The following is a 16,935-nucleotide window of genomic DNA, read 5'->3' as shown; positions in this document are numbered from 1 at the left end:
AAGTTCATCTGACGAGTCTTGTACTTGTTAGCAGCAGGTGTTCCATATGTAACTATATAAATATTATAAATATTAAAAAGAAAAGAAAAAAACACAATTCTGATGAGAAAGCAGTCAAGATTAGAGACTAGAAGTAGAAGGACATAGAAACACGCCGTTTCTAGTAAAACCAGATTGCCCTCAATCCCTCGCATTCGTATTTGTTTGTTGTTACTTCGCACTTCTCAGTTCTCTCACTTGTCCTCTACTCTTACACCTGCAAAACCCCTGGGGAAAGACTTTAACCAGCTCGAATATTTTCCTATAATATTCCGGGCCACCGGCTTCATCCCAGGTAAGTCTTCATTCTTTCATTCCCTATGGGATTCCAATTTTTTCACAACGAAAGTGTATCTATTCGATGAACATCTCCTGTCCCAATAATCCGCTATTATGCAATTGGGTATTTCTCAGCTTAATGGGAATTTCTCAACTCGATAGCACAAAGTTTTTCGAGCTCCCCGTGTTTAGATATTCCAATCTGCTTGCGGGTTTCTTGGATTTGTTTGGTATTTCAAGGACTCAAAAATAATGGGGATTCCCCGATGCTTTATAGGTAGTAAAAATGAATTCTATAGCTCTATTTGGTACGAGGAATGTTTATAAATCTTGTTATATTATCATTGTATCCAGAAAATTATGCGATAGTGGTTTTGATAGGGATAAAATCGATAGTGAGTTTTATTATTCTGAGGAACTCTTGAAGAGAATGTATAAGGGTTCCAGTTTGGACTCTGTTTTTGATGGAAATCACGATAATTTTGGGGGGTATGCAAGCGGCTCGGTGGGCCGTTTTTCAACCAGGCATGGATTTTTCAAGAGCGGGAGGGATGATGCTAGGAGAATTCTTGAGGTTTTACAACAAGATGGGCCGGGATTTGATGCAAAAGCAGCTCTTAGTGAAATGCAGATGAGGGTTTCAGGGTTTCTCGTGAGAGAAGTCCTTGTGGGAATTTTGAAGAACATAAATTATGTGAATAAGACCAGGTGTGCAAAACTAGGGTATAAGTTTTTCATGTGGTCTGGTCAGCAAGAAACTTATAGGCATACTACAAACTCGTATCATTTGATAATGAAGATATTTGCAGAGTGTGAGGAACACAAGGCAATGTGGAGACTAGTAGATGAGATGATCGAGAATGGGTACCCTACAACAGCAAGGACATTTAACATTTTGATATGCACGTGTGGAGAGGCAGGCTTGGCTAGGAAAGTTGTGGAGAGGTTCATCAAGTCAAAGACATTCAATTATAGGCCATTTAAGCATTCATATAATGCCATTCTGCATACACTTCTTGTTGTGAACCAGTACAAGCTTATTGAGTGGGTCTACCAGCAGATGTTAGCCGAGGGTCTTGCCCCAGATACTCTAACTTACAATATTCTTATGTGTGCAGAATATCGATTGGGTAAGTTGGATCAATTTCACAGGTTACTTGATGAAATGGGTAGAAGTGGATTTTCCCCTGATTTTCATACATATAACATTCTTCTCCATGTTCTTGGCAAAGGGGATAAGCCACTAGCAGCACTTAATCTTTTGAATCACATGAGAGAAGTGGGATTAAACCCAGGTGTTCTTCATTTCACAACATTGATAGATGGCCTAAGTCGTGCTGGAAACTTGGATGCTTGCAAGTATTTTTTTGATGAAATGATAAAGATTGGATGCATGCCAGATGTGGTTTGCTACACTGTAATCATTACCGGATTCATTGTGGGTGGGGAGCTTGAGAAAGCTCAAGAAATGTTTGATGAGATGATTGCTGATGGACAACTTCCGAATGTATTTACATACAATTCGATGATTCGTGGTTATTGTATGGCAGGAAAGTTTGAGGAGGCATGCTCCATACTTAAGGAAATGGAAGCTAGAGGATGTAACCCAAATTTTGTTGTGTATAGTACCCTAGTGAGTCATTTGCGGAATGCTGGAAGGCTTTCTGAAGCTCGTGAAGTAATAAAAAACATGGTGGAGAAGGGGCAATATGTTCATCTACTCTCAAAGATCAAAAGATTTAGAAGATGCTAAAGCAGTAGATTGTACAATATAAAGATTGTTAATTGTAACTTAATTGCCGGTATACTCGATGATTCAGGTATGTTGGCGCCACATACCTGCTGCCTTTAATAGATGTCAAGGGAGTAGAAAGAATAAAGTATGCACATTCTTCTTTCCCTTCTCATATTTTGGTATTCAATTGATTGAAACTCAGTGGAAAGCCAAATTAATTTATCTTTTCCCTTACTTTCTCCCCCACTGTTCAGTTGGCTTCAATGTGCAATTAAATTTTCTTAAAAATCTTTCTTGGAATGAATTGTTGAATTTTATTCTAATGTAACTTCCAGGACTGGAAATTGTGAGAATCTAGGATCTGGATTGAGAGTTGAAAATTCCAGTTTATGTACTTTCACTAAAATGTGAAAGCTATCCTAGATGCTGCCAACATCCTCTATATATTCTCCTATCTTCAGTTGGCATTTGTTTTCTTTGTATTCTTGTTATTTTATTGTTTTTGACTTTTATTTTTCTAGGTTGTACTAACTAATAATCTCACCTCCTCTTGGGCACCTATTTAAGCCAGGGATTTGGCATAATAAAAATTAATGTGTACAAAGTCTTTTTACCTTTATGGGTGTGATTGTGTAGGTATTGACTTGGAGGACTGAATATCAGATAATAATTGATTGTTAGTTCTGAAAAGCATGAAAGGGAAAATATAGGAGCTGAAGGTTTTTTGAGGAAGACTGATGTACTCTCTTTCCCCTAAAACTACAGTCTCTCCTAACAGGAGAAAAGCAGCATTCTGTTTTCCCAAGAGTCAAAAGAAAGTGGATTGTTGGTTGGTGATCATGGTGCCATTGGCAATGAGCTGTGCACTGATCCCATTAAGGTGATAATGTTTCTACTTGAATTTGTTACACCCCTTCCTTGATATGTATCTGGGTCAAATGTCGACACCTGCAATTGTGTTAATTATCATGTTGTTCATAATCAAGCACCTTCTCTCATTTTTCCCCAGAAATTGTGTGAGACTGAGAAGGAAGAAAGGATGATTTTCATATAGAATGTAGAGAATGTTGTTTCCATTGGCACTGGGAAGAGGGGAATAAAATGATAATTTTGCTCTTCCATTTCCTTGTCCTGCAGGTATTCAATATTCCACATGTCACTGAAGAATTTTAGTCTATGCTGTTCCTATCATTCCATTACAGATTCTCAGTCATTATGGATCAGCTCAATAGCAGCCTGTCTGGTTTTCATTCCATTCATAAATTTTGCAGTGCCTCTAAGCTTACAAGGCTGCTGTCCTTGGCGACGTTCTTGCTGAATTCCAGTTTTGCTGGTGTCAGATTTAATGCAGCATACAAAGGTGAATGAGTTAAATGAGCTGACAGAAGATAGAATGAGATCTCCAGCTAGTATTGAGTGATTGTTTCTTGTAGGTTAAGTGGAACGTGCCCATTGATCCCTGGTGGAAGATATTTGGCTTCAGTTTTGCTGTGATATTTCATTCCCACCCTTCATGAGGAGTGTGGAAGGTCTGTCTTGAATAAGTTTTTAGTCTTCAAGCTCAGGTATTGCAATAAGGAAGGAGCTTTTTTTTGGCTATGTTGAAGAGAAATGATGACCTTCAGGCTTCCACCATAATTACTGCTTTTTGACTCTCTTTCCCCTTCTTAGGACTACATATAAATGCTTGATGCCTTTCTGCAATTATCTTACATTATGATAAGTATTTGGGAATCTTCTAGTTCACTGCTGTATCCTCTAGTCTCAAACTTTGACTTAGAGAAGATTGAAGATACCTCCTTGTAGTTGACCCTTTTTGTTTTTTGAAAAACGTAAACTTTCATTAAAACAGAGGGCATGAAAGGACCCTTTCACAAAAACATGCCCATGAAAGGTCACAAAAAGCTCAGACCTTCCCAGAAGACCCTGTACCTATGCCATTACGAATTCCAATAATCAAGAACAGCACAAAATCAAGGTGCCTAACCCCGATCAGACCCCCAAAAAAAAAACACAGAAACAAAAACTCATGTCCGCAGTTCAGCTCAAGAACCTATTTGCAAGGAGCCAAAAACACCTACCCTATCATTTACAGCTACCACTAACCCAAGATCCATTTCTTGAAACAGGCACCATCACAACTCATCCGAGATCATTCCAGAGCCAACCACGGGTGTCATCACCACCAAACTACCTCTCCAACCAAATCCCAGCAATTCTTAACTCAAAAATTCCAGCAGAACCCAGACTCACTGACTCCCACCACCGAACCAGCATTCACCCAGAGAGCCGTTATGACCCAACAGTAAAAAAGACATAGAACCCGAGTGCTTACAGAAAAACACGCAAGGAATCTGATTGCCGATCAACTCCTTCCTTTGCTAGTGCATCTGCCCTCTGATTTGCCTCCCTCTTGTCTTGTTGAATTTTCCAATCATTATGCTTTTCTCTCAACCTTTCAATTTGAAGCAGCCACTTCTGTAGTCTCCAGGGTGCCGTTTCAGGATGTTGAACCCACTTCACTGCATTACTAGAATCACTTTCAATGATGAGCTTATAGTGATCCTTCCACCTTGATGCTAGGAACACCACAAGTGCTTCCCTTACTGCTAGTATCTCAGCAAGGTTGGCATCCCCTATTCCTACGGATTTGGAGAAAGTAATTTTAATATCGCCCTGGTGATCTCTCAGAACGCCTCTTATCCCCACAGGTTCAGGACTTCCTCTTGCGGCGCCATCGACGTACAACTTCATGCAATTGCGTAGGGGTTTCACCCATACCACTCCTTTTCTGCCTTGGACCATTTTCTGTTGCTGACATTTTGTTAGAGGTTGTCGATACGTATAAAGAACTGAAGGAATCTCCTTTGGCCATTTTGCATTTACCCAAGTTGCAACTCTGATTTAAAACAGCTCAACACACAGGTTTGCATTCCACTGTTTCCCTTCGAACACCATCTCATTCCTACACTTCCATATTGACCAAACACTAGATTAAAAAAAAAAAAAGCCATATTCCAAATCCTTTTGTCAAGCTCTCCCACTTGGCATCCATTCCATGCCAACAGCAGCTCTTTAATCTTCCCTGGTGATACCCAGACACATCCCCAGTTTTTACACTACTCTGACCAGACCCTCCATGACTCAACACATTCCATTAATAGATGATCACAAGTTTCCCTAGTCCTATCACATAAGACACACTGTGGTGTCCCATTGCGTTGTAAACCCCTTTTCACTAATTCATCCTTAACCCCCTCCTTACCCTGGACTAATTGCCACACAAAAGACTCCACTCTAAATGGTGCAAGACTAACCCAAACATGTTTCCAAATCTCATCATAATCTTGGTTAATGGTTAAGACATACTTACAAAAAGACTTTGCAGTATAATTACCGCTTGCCTTACATATCCAAATAAGCTCGTCTTTGAGCTCCTTACTTAATTGGAAATCCTGGAGCACAATGATAAACTGCTCCCACTGTTCACCTCCCAGTCGAAAATCTGCCAAAGCATGGATTCTTGGGAAGGCATGGGCCAAAGTAATTCCCTCGATCCATTCATCTCTCCAAAACAGTAGGTTCTTCCCATCTCCCATAGCGTACCCAATGTTAACATGAACCTGCAAAAAAATTTGTTAGAAGGAGAAAGGGGGCTGATGATTTTTCTCCATAAAGTCGAAACTCTACTATTTGCACTTGTGTTTGGCAACAACTCTGTTGGATCGCTTTCGGGTTTTTCAACCAAGACTTCTCTCCATAGGTTACCTCTATCTTTCTCATATCTCCAGACCCACTTATTTATTAGAGCTCGGTTTTTGATCTCCATAAGCTATCGCTATCTTCCCATATCTTCCTTGTAGTGGACTTCCAGTGACTTGGTAAGCTTCTACTAGGAACCTGCTTAAAGGTTCATATATTGCTAGCGTTTTCAAGGAATAATCTTTTATCCTCTGTCTCGCATTAGCTGGTCATTTATTTTTGTCCTTTTCACCCTGCTGAGACCTGAGAGTGGCAGAAATATTAAGACGTGCTCATGCTATAATATGCAGCTAAGTTTGGATTTTTGATGTGGCAACTTCTGCTGTAGCGGAGGCATACCATTGTTTCTTGTCGATGATGACGTGCTATTTTACGGGATTGAGAACATATGAAGCGGAATCCTTATTCCTCCAGTGTTTAAAACTCGCTGGGTTATGGTTAGAAAATCAGGGTCGTCACTGTCACTCCTTCCAGTGCAGGCGTAAACAAGACAGCTAAGCAGTCTGCCATTGTATGTATTTTACGGTTGTAAACATAGAATTACTAGTGCATGGATGTAAGTGCATTCAGTGGTCGAGATGGAATTTCGTATTTTAAGAAAGAAAATTAATATTTATAAAACATTTTCAATATTTATTAAAAATATAAAGTAATTTAGATAGAAAAATTTTTTGTCAAAATTGCACATAATTTTCATTACTTGTTAAGGACAAAATAAATATATTTTTTAATATCTATTATACGTTAAAGTTGGACATCTTTAATGAAATTCAACGGCTTTTCATAAAATTGAAAATATCTATCACAACATTGTGAGTCAATGTCAAAGCCTTAACAACGAATTTATAAAAAAATCGCCTAACATTTTATTACAAATTTCATTTTTAACGATTTTCATAATAGAAAATGCACATTTTGAGTTTATAATGGAAACTAAAAGAGTCAAAATAAGTTAAATTAATCTATCAATAAGAAAGTAAATTTTTTATATTCACAACTTTTTTAACACTTGAGATAACTTAGGAAGTGTAGATATATTTTTCAAAACCTGATTATAAAGAATGTTAATCTTGAATAGATCTAATTACTAATTTATATGCATTTTATTATGTTCAGTAAAGTTATTAGGGTAATATTTATTTGTAAAGTTACAAATATTTACAATTTCAAATGATTTGAAATCATTTTAAAAGTACATAGGAAAAAGAAAAGACTTTCGTTTCTATTTAGTAAAAAGAAAACAAAAGAAGAGGTGCTGGTTGTTAGATTTTAGAAAAGTGAGGTTGAAAATAATTTTATTGTAGTAAATTTTAGTTTATTTTAATCTTAAATATATTAAAATTAATTATTAATTAATTATTGTGAGACATCTCATCAAACAAAATATTACTGTAGGGATAAAATTATAAAATTTTTAAAAAATTAAAATACATTAAAAAATATTAAAATTTTATAAAGATGAAATTATAAAATTTCAAAAATATAAAACTCAGTTAGTAAGTTATAAATATTTTAAAATTGTTGAGGGATGAGGCCACACTAGCGTCCTTCTCCTTAAGGTTGAGAGAATAGATGGATTAAGTGGTTTGGTCCACCATACTTAAGGACCAAATGGATAAATAAATTTTAAAAAATCAACTAAAACCAACCAAATATAAAAAAAGATCAAACAAACCAAGTATAAAATTAGTTTGGTTGATCCGGTTTTAGACCAATGGATCAAAATTTTATTACTTTTTTTTTATAAATTACAATATTAAAATTTATAACCTTCATCCATAATTATATGTATGAAATTAATGATATAACTTATATGTTATAATATTTTATAACAAAGTTTGTATAAATAATAACTAATTATAAAGAATATGTTATAAAATCTAAGGTGATAGTTAATAAACTTATTAAGTGTAATCATATAAATAAAATTTATTATAAGTTATAGTCATGCTTATATATAAATTAAATATATGAATATGTATAATATATTATTTTATTATATATAGAATTAATGATACAAATTATACGCTAAAATGTTTTATATTAAAGTTTGTATAAATGATAACTAATAATATACAATATGTAATATAATCTAAAGTTATAACTAATAAAGTTATTAAGTGTAATTATATAAATAAAATTTTTTATAAATTATAGTAATACTTATGTATAAATTAAATATATGTATATATAATATATTTATACAATTATATATATTTATAGTATTTTATATTACAAAACATTGCTAAGGTGTAATAATTATAATATATATTATAATATTAACACATAACTTATATCATTTAAAATATATAACTTGTAATTTCACATTAATACAGATTTATAAATAAATAAATATAATTAATATTAAATTACTATTATTATAATTTATATATGTATGTATAATACCTTAGTATATTTTAAATATATTATTAATTAAATTTACTCTAAATTCTTCTTAATATATATAAAAAATATTTTATATATTAATATTTATAAATATATATAAAACATAATTTTATTTTTTGAATGGATTGATCTAAAAATTTTAAAATCAAGAACCCGCTAAAAAACTAATTGATTCAAACATTTTGAATTAAGTGGTCCAATTAACTAATTAAACCAAATTATGTTATCTAAATCACATTTAATTTAAATAAATAATTAATCTGAATTGATTTTACTCACTCTTACCTCTCCTCCACCTCCGAGTGCACCCTTTGTACACAAACTTGAAACCCTAACAAGACCAAGGAAAAGAAAATATAATTGTACTTATCTAGTTTTATCTGTTTAACTTTATGGCTATACACATATTACGTATAATTCAAATGGCGTTGCTACCTACTGGTAGATAGCATGCATCGAAATTCGTGAACATCTGAATCCTGGTCAACCCAACTGACTGCTCTGACGCTCTTCTTAGTGTCGTGAACCGCTAGTTCTCTGAACTTACGCTGCTAAGGTTTCAACCAGGTGATGGAATTCTCCTAGTAATTTTTTACTACTTTGAAGGCGGCTATGGAATTCTACACCCAACCTGACCTTGTTAATTGCCTGAGCTCTAAATTAATGGTGGCAATTTAATTTTAATTCTTGTTTTAACCTGAATCGTTCTCAAGATGATGCCGGCTCCCATCATGCATCAGCATTACGTAGCTACATGAAATACGTACACTAGTTAGCATTAAACGTTAAGCATTACGGAGTCCAGGCTCACCGAAACTAAGTTTTTTTTTTAATATATAATTAAAAGAGAAAAAATTTAAACTTTATTCTTAATAAATTAAATATTCGAATACAGCTAAGCTTTTAAGAATAGGCGTTAGGGCTAGGCGAATGATGGTATTGAGTAATTAATTCCTTTCTAGAGAACATGTTGCCGTAATTGGACTGCGATGGCCCTTTTTCATCCATGGAAAGTGACCCTCGAACAAATAGGAGGAAACCTCTTATTTGTTCGAAAACCTCTTTCTTTGCATAAATTTAATTTGGTCAATAAGACAAAACCGGCGTATCTCTCATGACTCAAATCTGCGTAAAGTAATCTTGCTTTGAAGCTGGAATTACATTATCTATCTAACAATCAACCGTCTAATTATTCTTGTGCCAAGATGGTACCTCAACCAAACCAAAACCCCTTTCACATTGCTCATTGTGCTTGAATTAGATTTTGCAGACAGGCACTTCACGCTATTATACCTTCTGCAAATTTTCAAAAGCTTATTTCTACAAAAACATACAAAGGAGAAGGAGAAGTAAGCATGGTTTGCTTGCTGAGATGGCTTTTTCATTTCTTCTCTTCCTTCTTCTCTTCCTTCTTTTCTTCCTTCTTTTCCTCTTTCTTCTCTTCTTTCTTCTCCTCCTTTTTCTCCTCCTTCTTTTCCTCTTTCTTTTCTTCTTTCTTCTCTTCTTTGGCAGGTCCAACTGATATTATGTCCACTTTGCCTACTTTCTTCAGCTTCTTCACCACTGCCACTGCATCCATCTGTCCTACCACTGTCAGCTTCTGATCCTTTAGATCCGCCGCGATTGAATCAACTCCTGTCGGTCACAATCTTCATATAAACAAACTTGCCAGAAAAAAAGAGAGAAAAGGAACAAAATTTGCATATGATCTGCTCTAATGCCTCTGATTCGTGATAGTACTTAGTAGTACGCATAAAAGGGTAAGCAGAGATCCAAAAAGTTTTTAGTATTAGACTAATATGACCTTGGAATTGTAAAAAAGTTTAGAGCAACACCCCATTACTCATGAGACTTAATAAAAGACAAATCCAGATCTGAATTTTGATAAAGATTAAGGTGAAAAATCTTTATAATGCAAACAAATTACAGAGTACAATAAAATACCATAGATATCTGCAGCAGCTTCTATGGCCTTTTGCTTGGTCTTGTCATCAGTCATAGTTAGAACTTTGAGGACCACCTTCTGCTAAAAGAACTAAACATGAGAAATAAAGAAAAAAAAAAACAGAAGAAGAAGAACATCAACATGAAAGTCATAAGGAGCAAAGGGAAAATCACCTGAGCCATTTTGGTGATGAGAAACACTGAGAAGCTTTGAGCAAATAGGGAAATTGAAATGAAAAGTTTAGGACCAGTAGCCTTTATAAAGCCTGAAAATTTTGAGGAGGTCATCAGTCTGATTAGTCACATCCTTCAAATGGATCCTTGTCATGTACAGTTCCTGGCCACATGCCGAATTTTTGTCATTTGATAAAACTTGTACTGGCTTGATGGAGCATTTTCTGCCACTTGATTGACATTTCTTTTTCTGTTTCCATCTAACCGCCTCTGAAAATCAGATTGGTGGCAAATTCATTGCCTCTGAACTCGCAGTGCCAAATTTAGAACTATTTCTCCAAGAGGATTAAACCTTATCGTCAATATTTGAAATTCTATTGACAATGGAAAGCCTTTTCAAAGAACTCATTAAATCTAGACTCTGGTTGTGGACCAGAAGCTTTGCCTTTAATCGCTTTCATTGAAATGGATCAGTTTGCTAATTGGTTGAGATATACATTGCATGGTCCACAAATTGGCTCAGCCCTTTTTATTTATCATTCTACTTTTCTTCTTGAGCCTTTTCAGTTTCTGGTGAACGAAGCAAAAAAGTGGGCTGTGGACAACTTGGGCAGCTCATCCTTTGGAAAGGGGCGGCTTGTGTTGTCATGCTTTTCAAGATTCTCCCATTCAAAAAGTAACCGTAGACTTTCTTTACCTCAAAAGTACCAACAATTAATCAAAGTGAGGATGAGTTTTGAATATCTCCACTGACCGACCAGCCCTATCCTCTCCATGCAAACCCACCCATCTTCTTAATTGACAAGTAGTAAAAGTTACCGTGATTTAATTGGTAAACGTGACTGTCGAAATATTCCCAAACGAGTTGAGTTTGGAAAGTTAATGACTTGAATTCAAACTAGTTCAACTGGTTGAACTCGTTCAATTGCCATCTTTTACTATATTATATTGGCACGAGGCTTCAAATTGAAGTGCGATAGATAGGCTAATAGCCGTAGGAAGCCATAACATTCCACCTAAGTTCATATTTTTTAACCAATAGTTGCATGCACTGGTAGGCAAACCGAATTCAAACAAAATTGAAGGGAAATAAATAAAAGAGAATGAAAAACAAGCCGCATGTGTTCACATGATAGAGCAAGCATGTGGATTATCGTCGCTGAAAAGTGAAGCAACGGCCTCATCAGACGCCACGGCAACCGAGTAAACAGCTGGGGTTTGGAAGAAAGTATGAACACCGTTGGAAGCTTCATTTTTGTAAGTGTCATAGTAATGGTTCACTATATAGGTTGGGTACTTGTAAAATGAGGCGTAGTGGGAGTATCCTGGAAATGGCCACGGCTCTGCTGCTTTCCCCGCCCGTTTAATAGCTTTGAGCACCTTCTTTTCCTCCAGGGCATAGCCTCGGACTGTGATTTTCTGGATCTCCATTTCTACTTCCACTTCTTCAACCCCTAAAAGATACACATGAAAGCCAAGTTACCAGAGCAGAGCACAGTGCAAGTCCTGGTTGGGCTGTCCAGATAATTTTGGGTCCAAATCTTCAACTATCTATGCTTTAAAAGAGAGACTGGGACAGCTGGAAAAAGCCCATTGTTCCCTTCATTTACCAGATATGGCCCATTTTTCCAAAGAGTGAGGGGATTATGAGCTTGTTTAGTCTATTTTTTTAATTTAAAAGTTATAATAAAATTATTATAAAAAATAATAATTTTTAAACTTAAGTTAAAATTATTTGATAAAATAAATTATGTAAGTTTTAATTTTAATTAAAATTATATAAAAATTACTGATGTCATTTTCAATCACTTAATAAACTAAAGCGAAATAAATTTATTTTGAATTTATATATGATTTTAAATATTAAAATAAAAAAAATCATAAAAAAATAAAACAACTTTTAAACTTATATAATAGTAATAAAATTAGATTTTTTGGTGAAGAAGAGAGAACTTTTAAATAGTATATAAATGTAACTTTGAATTTTGAGTTTTTTTTTCTCTTAATTTTTGTAAGAACAAAAAAAATCTTAGAATTTGTTATTCTATTACTAAGTTTTTCGTTTTTTTTAACAGTCTTTATAAGGAGAGGTAAAGAAGAAAAAGATCGTAATTTTGTATTGAAGAAGGAACGTGTTTAAAAAAAGAAAAAGCTCCTTTGGAGTTTTTTTTTAAGTTTTCTTTTTTTTTATTTAATTTTTTAAAAAAATGTTAAATTTTTTAAAAACTTTTCAAAAATTCTTAAAAAATAAATGAGTTAAAAAAAATCAAGTCAAACATATAGTATGTAATACCATGGACATAGTTAGATGTTCTACTCAAAGGAAAAGGACTAAAAACCCGAAAAAGCTAGAACTTGGCCTTCCTCAAGTATCTAAGCTCGTAGAGCACTTAGCTATTTCCACCATGAGCAACCAATCAAGCACCATGTAGCAGTTAGCCCGACTACATTCCATGCGTCATGAATGCATCTCTGCCAAGGTTTCTTATCTGAGTTATAATTGTGGTTCTAGTCATGGACGTGCTTATAGAATTTACCGCGTCCATTGACTCACTCCTTAGCTAGCTAGAATTAATCAAAGATAAACAAAGGCAATATCAATGGATAGGCTATTAGGCGTAAGACATGGCATTGCTCGTCCTGATTTCCTTTTTCTTCTCTGCCTTGGCCAAAGGCACTAAGGTGGTAACATTATTTACATATAGGAACTAATAAAAATACCTTGATTGATAAAATATAAAATGTACCTTTGAGCTTGAAGAGAGCTTTCTTTAACTTGGAAACACAGCCCTCACAATCCAGGTTTGGAACTCGGACCTCCAGCATCTGCAATATATATTTATAACACATCTCAGAATTTTATTTCTACATTTCTATTTCCATTGTGTAGCTTCGAGTGTGCTCGTGAGAGAGAAAGATAGAGACGGAGAAAACTCACTGCAGACATAGTTGTATAAGCTCTCAAGATGAGAGATGGCAGTTGTAATAGATACCAGGGAGCGGTCTAGTGAAGAAAAACAAGAGCTCTACGTTTCCAAGTGAAAGGCAGGGAGGAGAGTCCGGGGTTTTAAGGTCTCTGAGAGGAAGGAGCCTTGGGTTTTGAAATTCGAGGGCATAAGAGAAGGTTCACGCGTGGGATTGGGAAAGCGTGACTTTCTCTCTCTCTTTCAATGCCAATGCCAATGTAAAATGCCACGCTCCCTGTGAAATGATTAAGGACACTCACAAATCAAGGGCAAAAAACAAATATGATGCCCCCCTTTGGTTAGGACCCCATGTACTTATTAACTATGTATTCATTCAAATTTCTAAGTTCAATTGTCCCGAGTTGTTTTCTTTAAAATTCTTCCACTCCCCACAATTTGCCTCTCACATTTTGTATTGTTTTCTTGAATAATTAGTTATTCTAATAATTTATGATGATTTTTACTAAAAAGTGAAGTACCAAGTTTCAAAGTTCGAGACGCGCTCAAACGCAGAGTAATTTTTTTCTTTAGCGCCTGTTGTGTTGGTCTGTAACTCTGTTTACAGTGCACCCACAAAGCAGAAACTAACAGAAAAACCATGTCGGCTTTACTGAATCAGCTTTGACACTGCAAAAGCTTAATTCCTTGGGTGAAGAACTGAATCTGCTTTGTTGCCAACAAAAGAAAAGCGTTTTGATAACACAAAGATATGCCGTGACATAAGCTACCAACGGGACAAGCTGTTGTCAAAATGCAACTCTGTGTACTCTGTAACTCCTATAACCCCTAGTCCTATCCCATCCCATTCTAAATGTTTCTTTATTTGTGACCTTTTTTGTTCTGCAGATAGGTGGGCCGAAGTATCTAAAGCTGAAGAGATTTGTGACCATTGGATCAGTTATCTAAAGATTTTGAAGGTAGATCAATGAAGCACAGTGAATGTTGTATATGAATTTGCTTAGGCAAATACCTCCTCACGAGAAGAACGCATCCAATGATATATATTCTCTTAGAAAGCTGCAACCTATTAGAAGTTGACATAAAGAAAGATACAAAAACATATCAGTCTCTCCTGTCTCTTCAGAAATTAAAAAAAGGGCACTTATGGTATAATTTGTTCGGCTTCTTTGGAGCATAATCATCATCGTTATAACGGTTTTCAAGGGAAAAAGGCTTTCATGCTGACAATCCAACCTAATGCAAAAACTTTCAAAAACGTAAGAGTCGGTTCTCTTTTCTGTTTGTTAAAACGTAAACGTGTAACGTAAGATTTTGACTCAAGACTGACGTGGGATATATTTTTATTACCACTTTAACATGCTGCAATCTCAGTGCCTTAGTAGTGATATGCAACTCATCAGACAAAAATGTTCCGAAATAGTACAAATAAAACCTTTTCTAGGCGTATTTGGTTCTCCCTTCCTCCCAAATCCCCACAATTTCGTTAAGGTATCACCCAAAATAATCATTAGCCCTGACACAAAGTTCCCACTTAATCCCAGTGTTCGGAGGAGTAAATTCGACTAAATCTGACAGCTGACAACTAGCTATAGGCTTGAGAAAAACCACGAGTCAAACCCAGTGTGGGTCATCCAAACAATCTGAGGCCCACAGCTTTTGGTTGCTCGGGGGGATAGGGTGCAACCACTTTGTTTTCCCCTTTCTATTTCAAGATATTGGGTTGCCACCAACTTGGCCATGGGCCGGACTTGAGCATGTTAAATATGAATGTATATACACAGACATGGTCCGCAACCTCACAAAAACTGGGGAAAAAAAAAGATTTAAACTCGGGCCCATGAGTAACTCTCAATGTCCCTCGGGGAAGATTGGATGAATATTCAGGAAGAGGATCTCACTAGGCTGATTCGAGCCAGTGAGCCAGAAAACCTTGAGAATTTTCGTTCCTTTTCTCAGAACTCTGCGCTCCAGCTGGCAGCTGCTTCCACTTTCTTAAGCATGCCAATCAAAAGTAAAAATAAGACAAAAAAGAAAAAAAAAAGAGAGAAAAAGAAAAGAAAAGAAAGCTTTTGGGAGATTATTGTTGGAACATTTGATAATTACAAGCACCATCTTGTAATGGAATATTTTATGCCATGAACTTTTGTCGTTAGCAAACCCAAAGCAACAAAGGAGCAATAAGTATAGTAAATATAAGCTTCTACATCCTTCAAAAAATATAGTGTATACGAGCAATAAAATGAACATCGGGCCAACAGTATTTGCGCCTAGTCTTTTGGCTTTCATGAATAAATTAATAACCTAGGCTGTGACTCAAAGTACTAGTGCAATTAATACAGAAAATTCCGTAGAGAATCTGCAGTGTATCTGCCAGATCAACTTCTTACCATATTTTTTATATAAAAATATTATTGTTTTTCTAATTATTAACAAATTGTTGATCAAATCGTTGATTAATGAGTTGCTGTGCTAATTATCAAATACCTTGAGTAGTGTTATAGAGACTTCATGATAGTATAGTTAATTAATTTGATGGCCACTTTCTGATTCATTTTCATAAAATTATTCACGTCATGTATATTAATATTTGATAGTATAATCATGAAAATTTATCTACTCTGACGTGCTAGAGAGTCGCAGCTGGAAACTGAATAAGTGATGATTGGGTGTTAGCGGATTTAATTTTTTTGTTCGCAGTATACAGGGCAGAGAGAGATAATTACTTGTGAATATGTTGAAAACAATTGCGAGACAGACACAGAAAGGGCCAAAGATAACGTACGTGTGATTTGTGAACCACTGAATTACCGTTAGAAGCCGCTGAAAGGAGGCAATGCTTGCTGCCACTCTGGGCTTTTGCTTTTGTCCTTTTGTTCTTTCAATTTCTCTTCACTGGCCAGCTTGGGGAAAAAATGAAAAAATCCCTTTGGTCCGTTATTCTTACCCCATATTGTTTCAGACCCTGAAAAATCGTGAAACAATAAAAACAGGCAGATCCCTTCTCACAAGAGTCCACCTGTCTGGTTATACCCATTTTTATTCTTGTTTTTCTCTCTCTGTTGTCTGTCTACCTTCCAATAAAAACTTTCTTTGAATCTTTTTCTTTCCTGGTTGCTACCTTTTAGTAACATTAGGATCCTTATCTTTTCTCTCCTTTCTTTATTGCTTTCCTCGTCCTTTATCTGATTATATGTACCAAAGGATTCCTACAACGTCAACCTTTTTACTCACCTCGTTGTGTTGACCTAATTAAGTCTAAACTATGGCACGTTTCCGCTGAAAGGCCTTCATTCTCCCCTTCAACTACAACAGACATTACATCAGTTTCTGTTCCCTCTATCTCCAAGTACATCAGCTCTGAGAAACTCAATCACAACCCCCCCGGAACACCTTCCAGGTTCACGGACTTTTCTCCTCTGCTGCCAATTTTGCACCAAAAAACTCCCCAACTGCTCCGAAACTGAGATACCCCATTTGATGAAATCTTCGAATTTGCGGTCAGTACTACCGTCGGTCTTCACAGAGACTTGACAAGGGTAGCTAACTAATAGCTAGGAGTCTTGCAACAGAGGTAGATAGAAATTAGATATGAATATCAACATGAGAGAAAACAACATGCAACAGGGGAATGGATCGGGGCTCTTCAGCCAATTCACGGAAACGATCTGG

The 16,935-nt window shown here is 35.7% G+C and overlaps 7 protein-coding genes across 18 annotated transcripts in view; 3 read left to right on the top strand and 4 right to left on the bottom strand.

The window, feature by feature from the left end:
• Nucleotides 1-458, top strand: part of LOC110425530 (low-temperature-induced 65 kDa protein-like) — a 2,382-nt gene extending 1,924 nt beyond the window's left edge. Inside the window, exons 5-6 of the mRNA XM_021440449.1 lie at nt 229-334; nt 454-458. Of these exons, the coding sequence (XP_021296124.1) occupies nt 229-334; nt 454-458 (111 nt within the window). The remainder of the gene's footprint in view (nt 1-228; nt 335-453) is intronic.
• On the top strand, nt 109-4,492 carry LOC110425402 (pentatricopeptide repeat-containing protein At3g60050-like). 12 transcript variants are annotated; one of them, XM_021440359.1, is made up of 3 exons: nt 109-2,933; nt 3,063-3,190; nt 3,325-4,492. In XM_021440359.1, exon 1 carries the CDS (start codon nt 605-607, stop codon nt 2,069-2,071), a length of 1,467 nt encoding a protein of 488 aa, XP_021296034.1. In that variant the 5' UTR covers nt 109-604; the 3' UTR covers nt 2,072-2,933; nt 3,063-3,190; nt 3,325-4,492. The 12 variants fall into 12 exon arrangements, with proteins under 12 accessions (XP_021296034.1, XP_021296060.1, XP_021296010.1 ...); XM_021440385.2 differs by lacking the exon at nt 3,063-3,190 and having other exon boundaries at nt 3,325-3,413; nt 3,487-4,491; XM_021440335.1 differs by lacking the exon at nt 3,063-3,190 and having other exon boundaries at nt 109-334; nt 454-2,933; nt 3,191-4,490.
• On the bottom strand, nt 4,385-4,858 carry LOC110425486 (uncharacterized). The gene has a single exon (XM_021440418.1). It carries the CDS (start codon nt 4,856-4,858, stop codon nt 4,385-4,387), a length of 474 nt encoding a protein of 157 aa, XP_021296093.1.
• Nucleotides 4,859-5,172: 314 nt separating this feature from the next.
• LOC149527732 (uncharacterized) lies at nt 5,173-5,652 on the bottom strand. The gene has a single exon (XM_089785240.1). The coding sequence runs from the start codon at nt 5,650-5,652 to the stop codon at nt 5,173-5,175; it is 480 nt and encodes a 159-aa protein (XP_089641366.1).
• A 3,695-nt stretch (nt 5,653-9,347) lies between these two features.
• On the bottom strand, nt 9,348-10,473 carry LOC110415078 (Copper transport protein family). Its single transcript, XM_021426569.2, has 3 exons — nt 10,340-10,473; nt 10,166-10,244; nt 9,348-9,856 (listed from the first exon to the last, which is right to left on the bottom strand). The coding sequence occupies exons 1-3, from the start codon at nt 10,451-10,453 to the stop codon at nt 9,603-9,605; spliced, it is 447 nt and encodes a 148-aa protein (XP_021282244.1). The 5' UTR covers nt 10,454-10,473; the 3' UTR covers nt 9,348-9,602.
• An 866-nt stretch (nt 10,474-11,339) lies between these two features.
• On the bottom strand, nt 11,340-13,495 carry LOC110415090 (Heavy metal transport/detoxification superfamily protein). Its single transcript, XM_021426581.1, has 3 exons — nt 13,278-13,495; nt 13,087-13,165; nt 11,340-11,793 (listed from the first exon to the last, which is right to left on the bottom strand). The coding sequence occupies exons 1-3, from the start codon at nt 13,284-13,286 to the stop codon at nt 11,465-11,467; spliced, it is 417 nt and encodes a 138-aa protein (XP_021282256.1). The 5' UTR covers nt 13,287-13,495; the 3' UTR covers nt 11,340-11,464.
• A 1,901-nt stretch (nt 13,496-15,396) lies between these two features.
• The window catches only part of LOC110417077 (uncharacterized), a 4,892-nt gene continuing 3,353 nt past the window's right edge, over nt 15,397-16,935 (top strand). The window contains exon 1 of the mRNA XM_021429276.2: nt 15,397-16,935. This exon is cut by the window's right edge and continues 102 nt beyond it. Coding sequence (XP_021284951.1) covers nt 16,855-16,935 — 81 coding nt within the window. The 5' untranslated portion in view covers nt 15,397-16,854.

The sequence above is a fragment of the Theobroma umbraticum genome, unplaced genomic scaffold (genome assembly GCF_002168275.2).
Source record: "Theobroma umbraticum cultivar Fairchild unplaced genomic scaffold, ASM216827v3 scaffold_30.0, whole genome shotgun sequence".
NCBI classification, from domain to species: Eukaryota; Viridiplantae; Streptophyta; class Magnoliopsida; order Malvales; family Malvaceae; genus Theobroma; species Theobroma umbraticum.
Note: the sequence above shows the minus strand (reverse complement) of the source record. Positions and strands in the feature narration are given on the sequence as shown.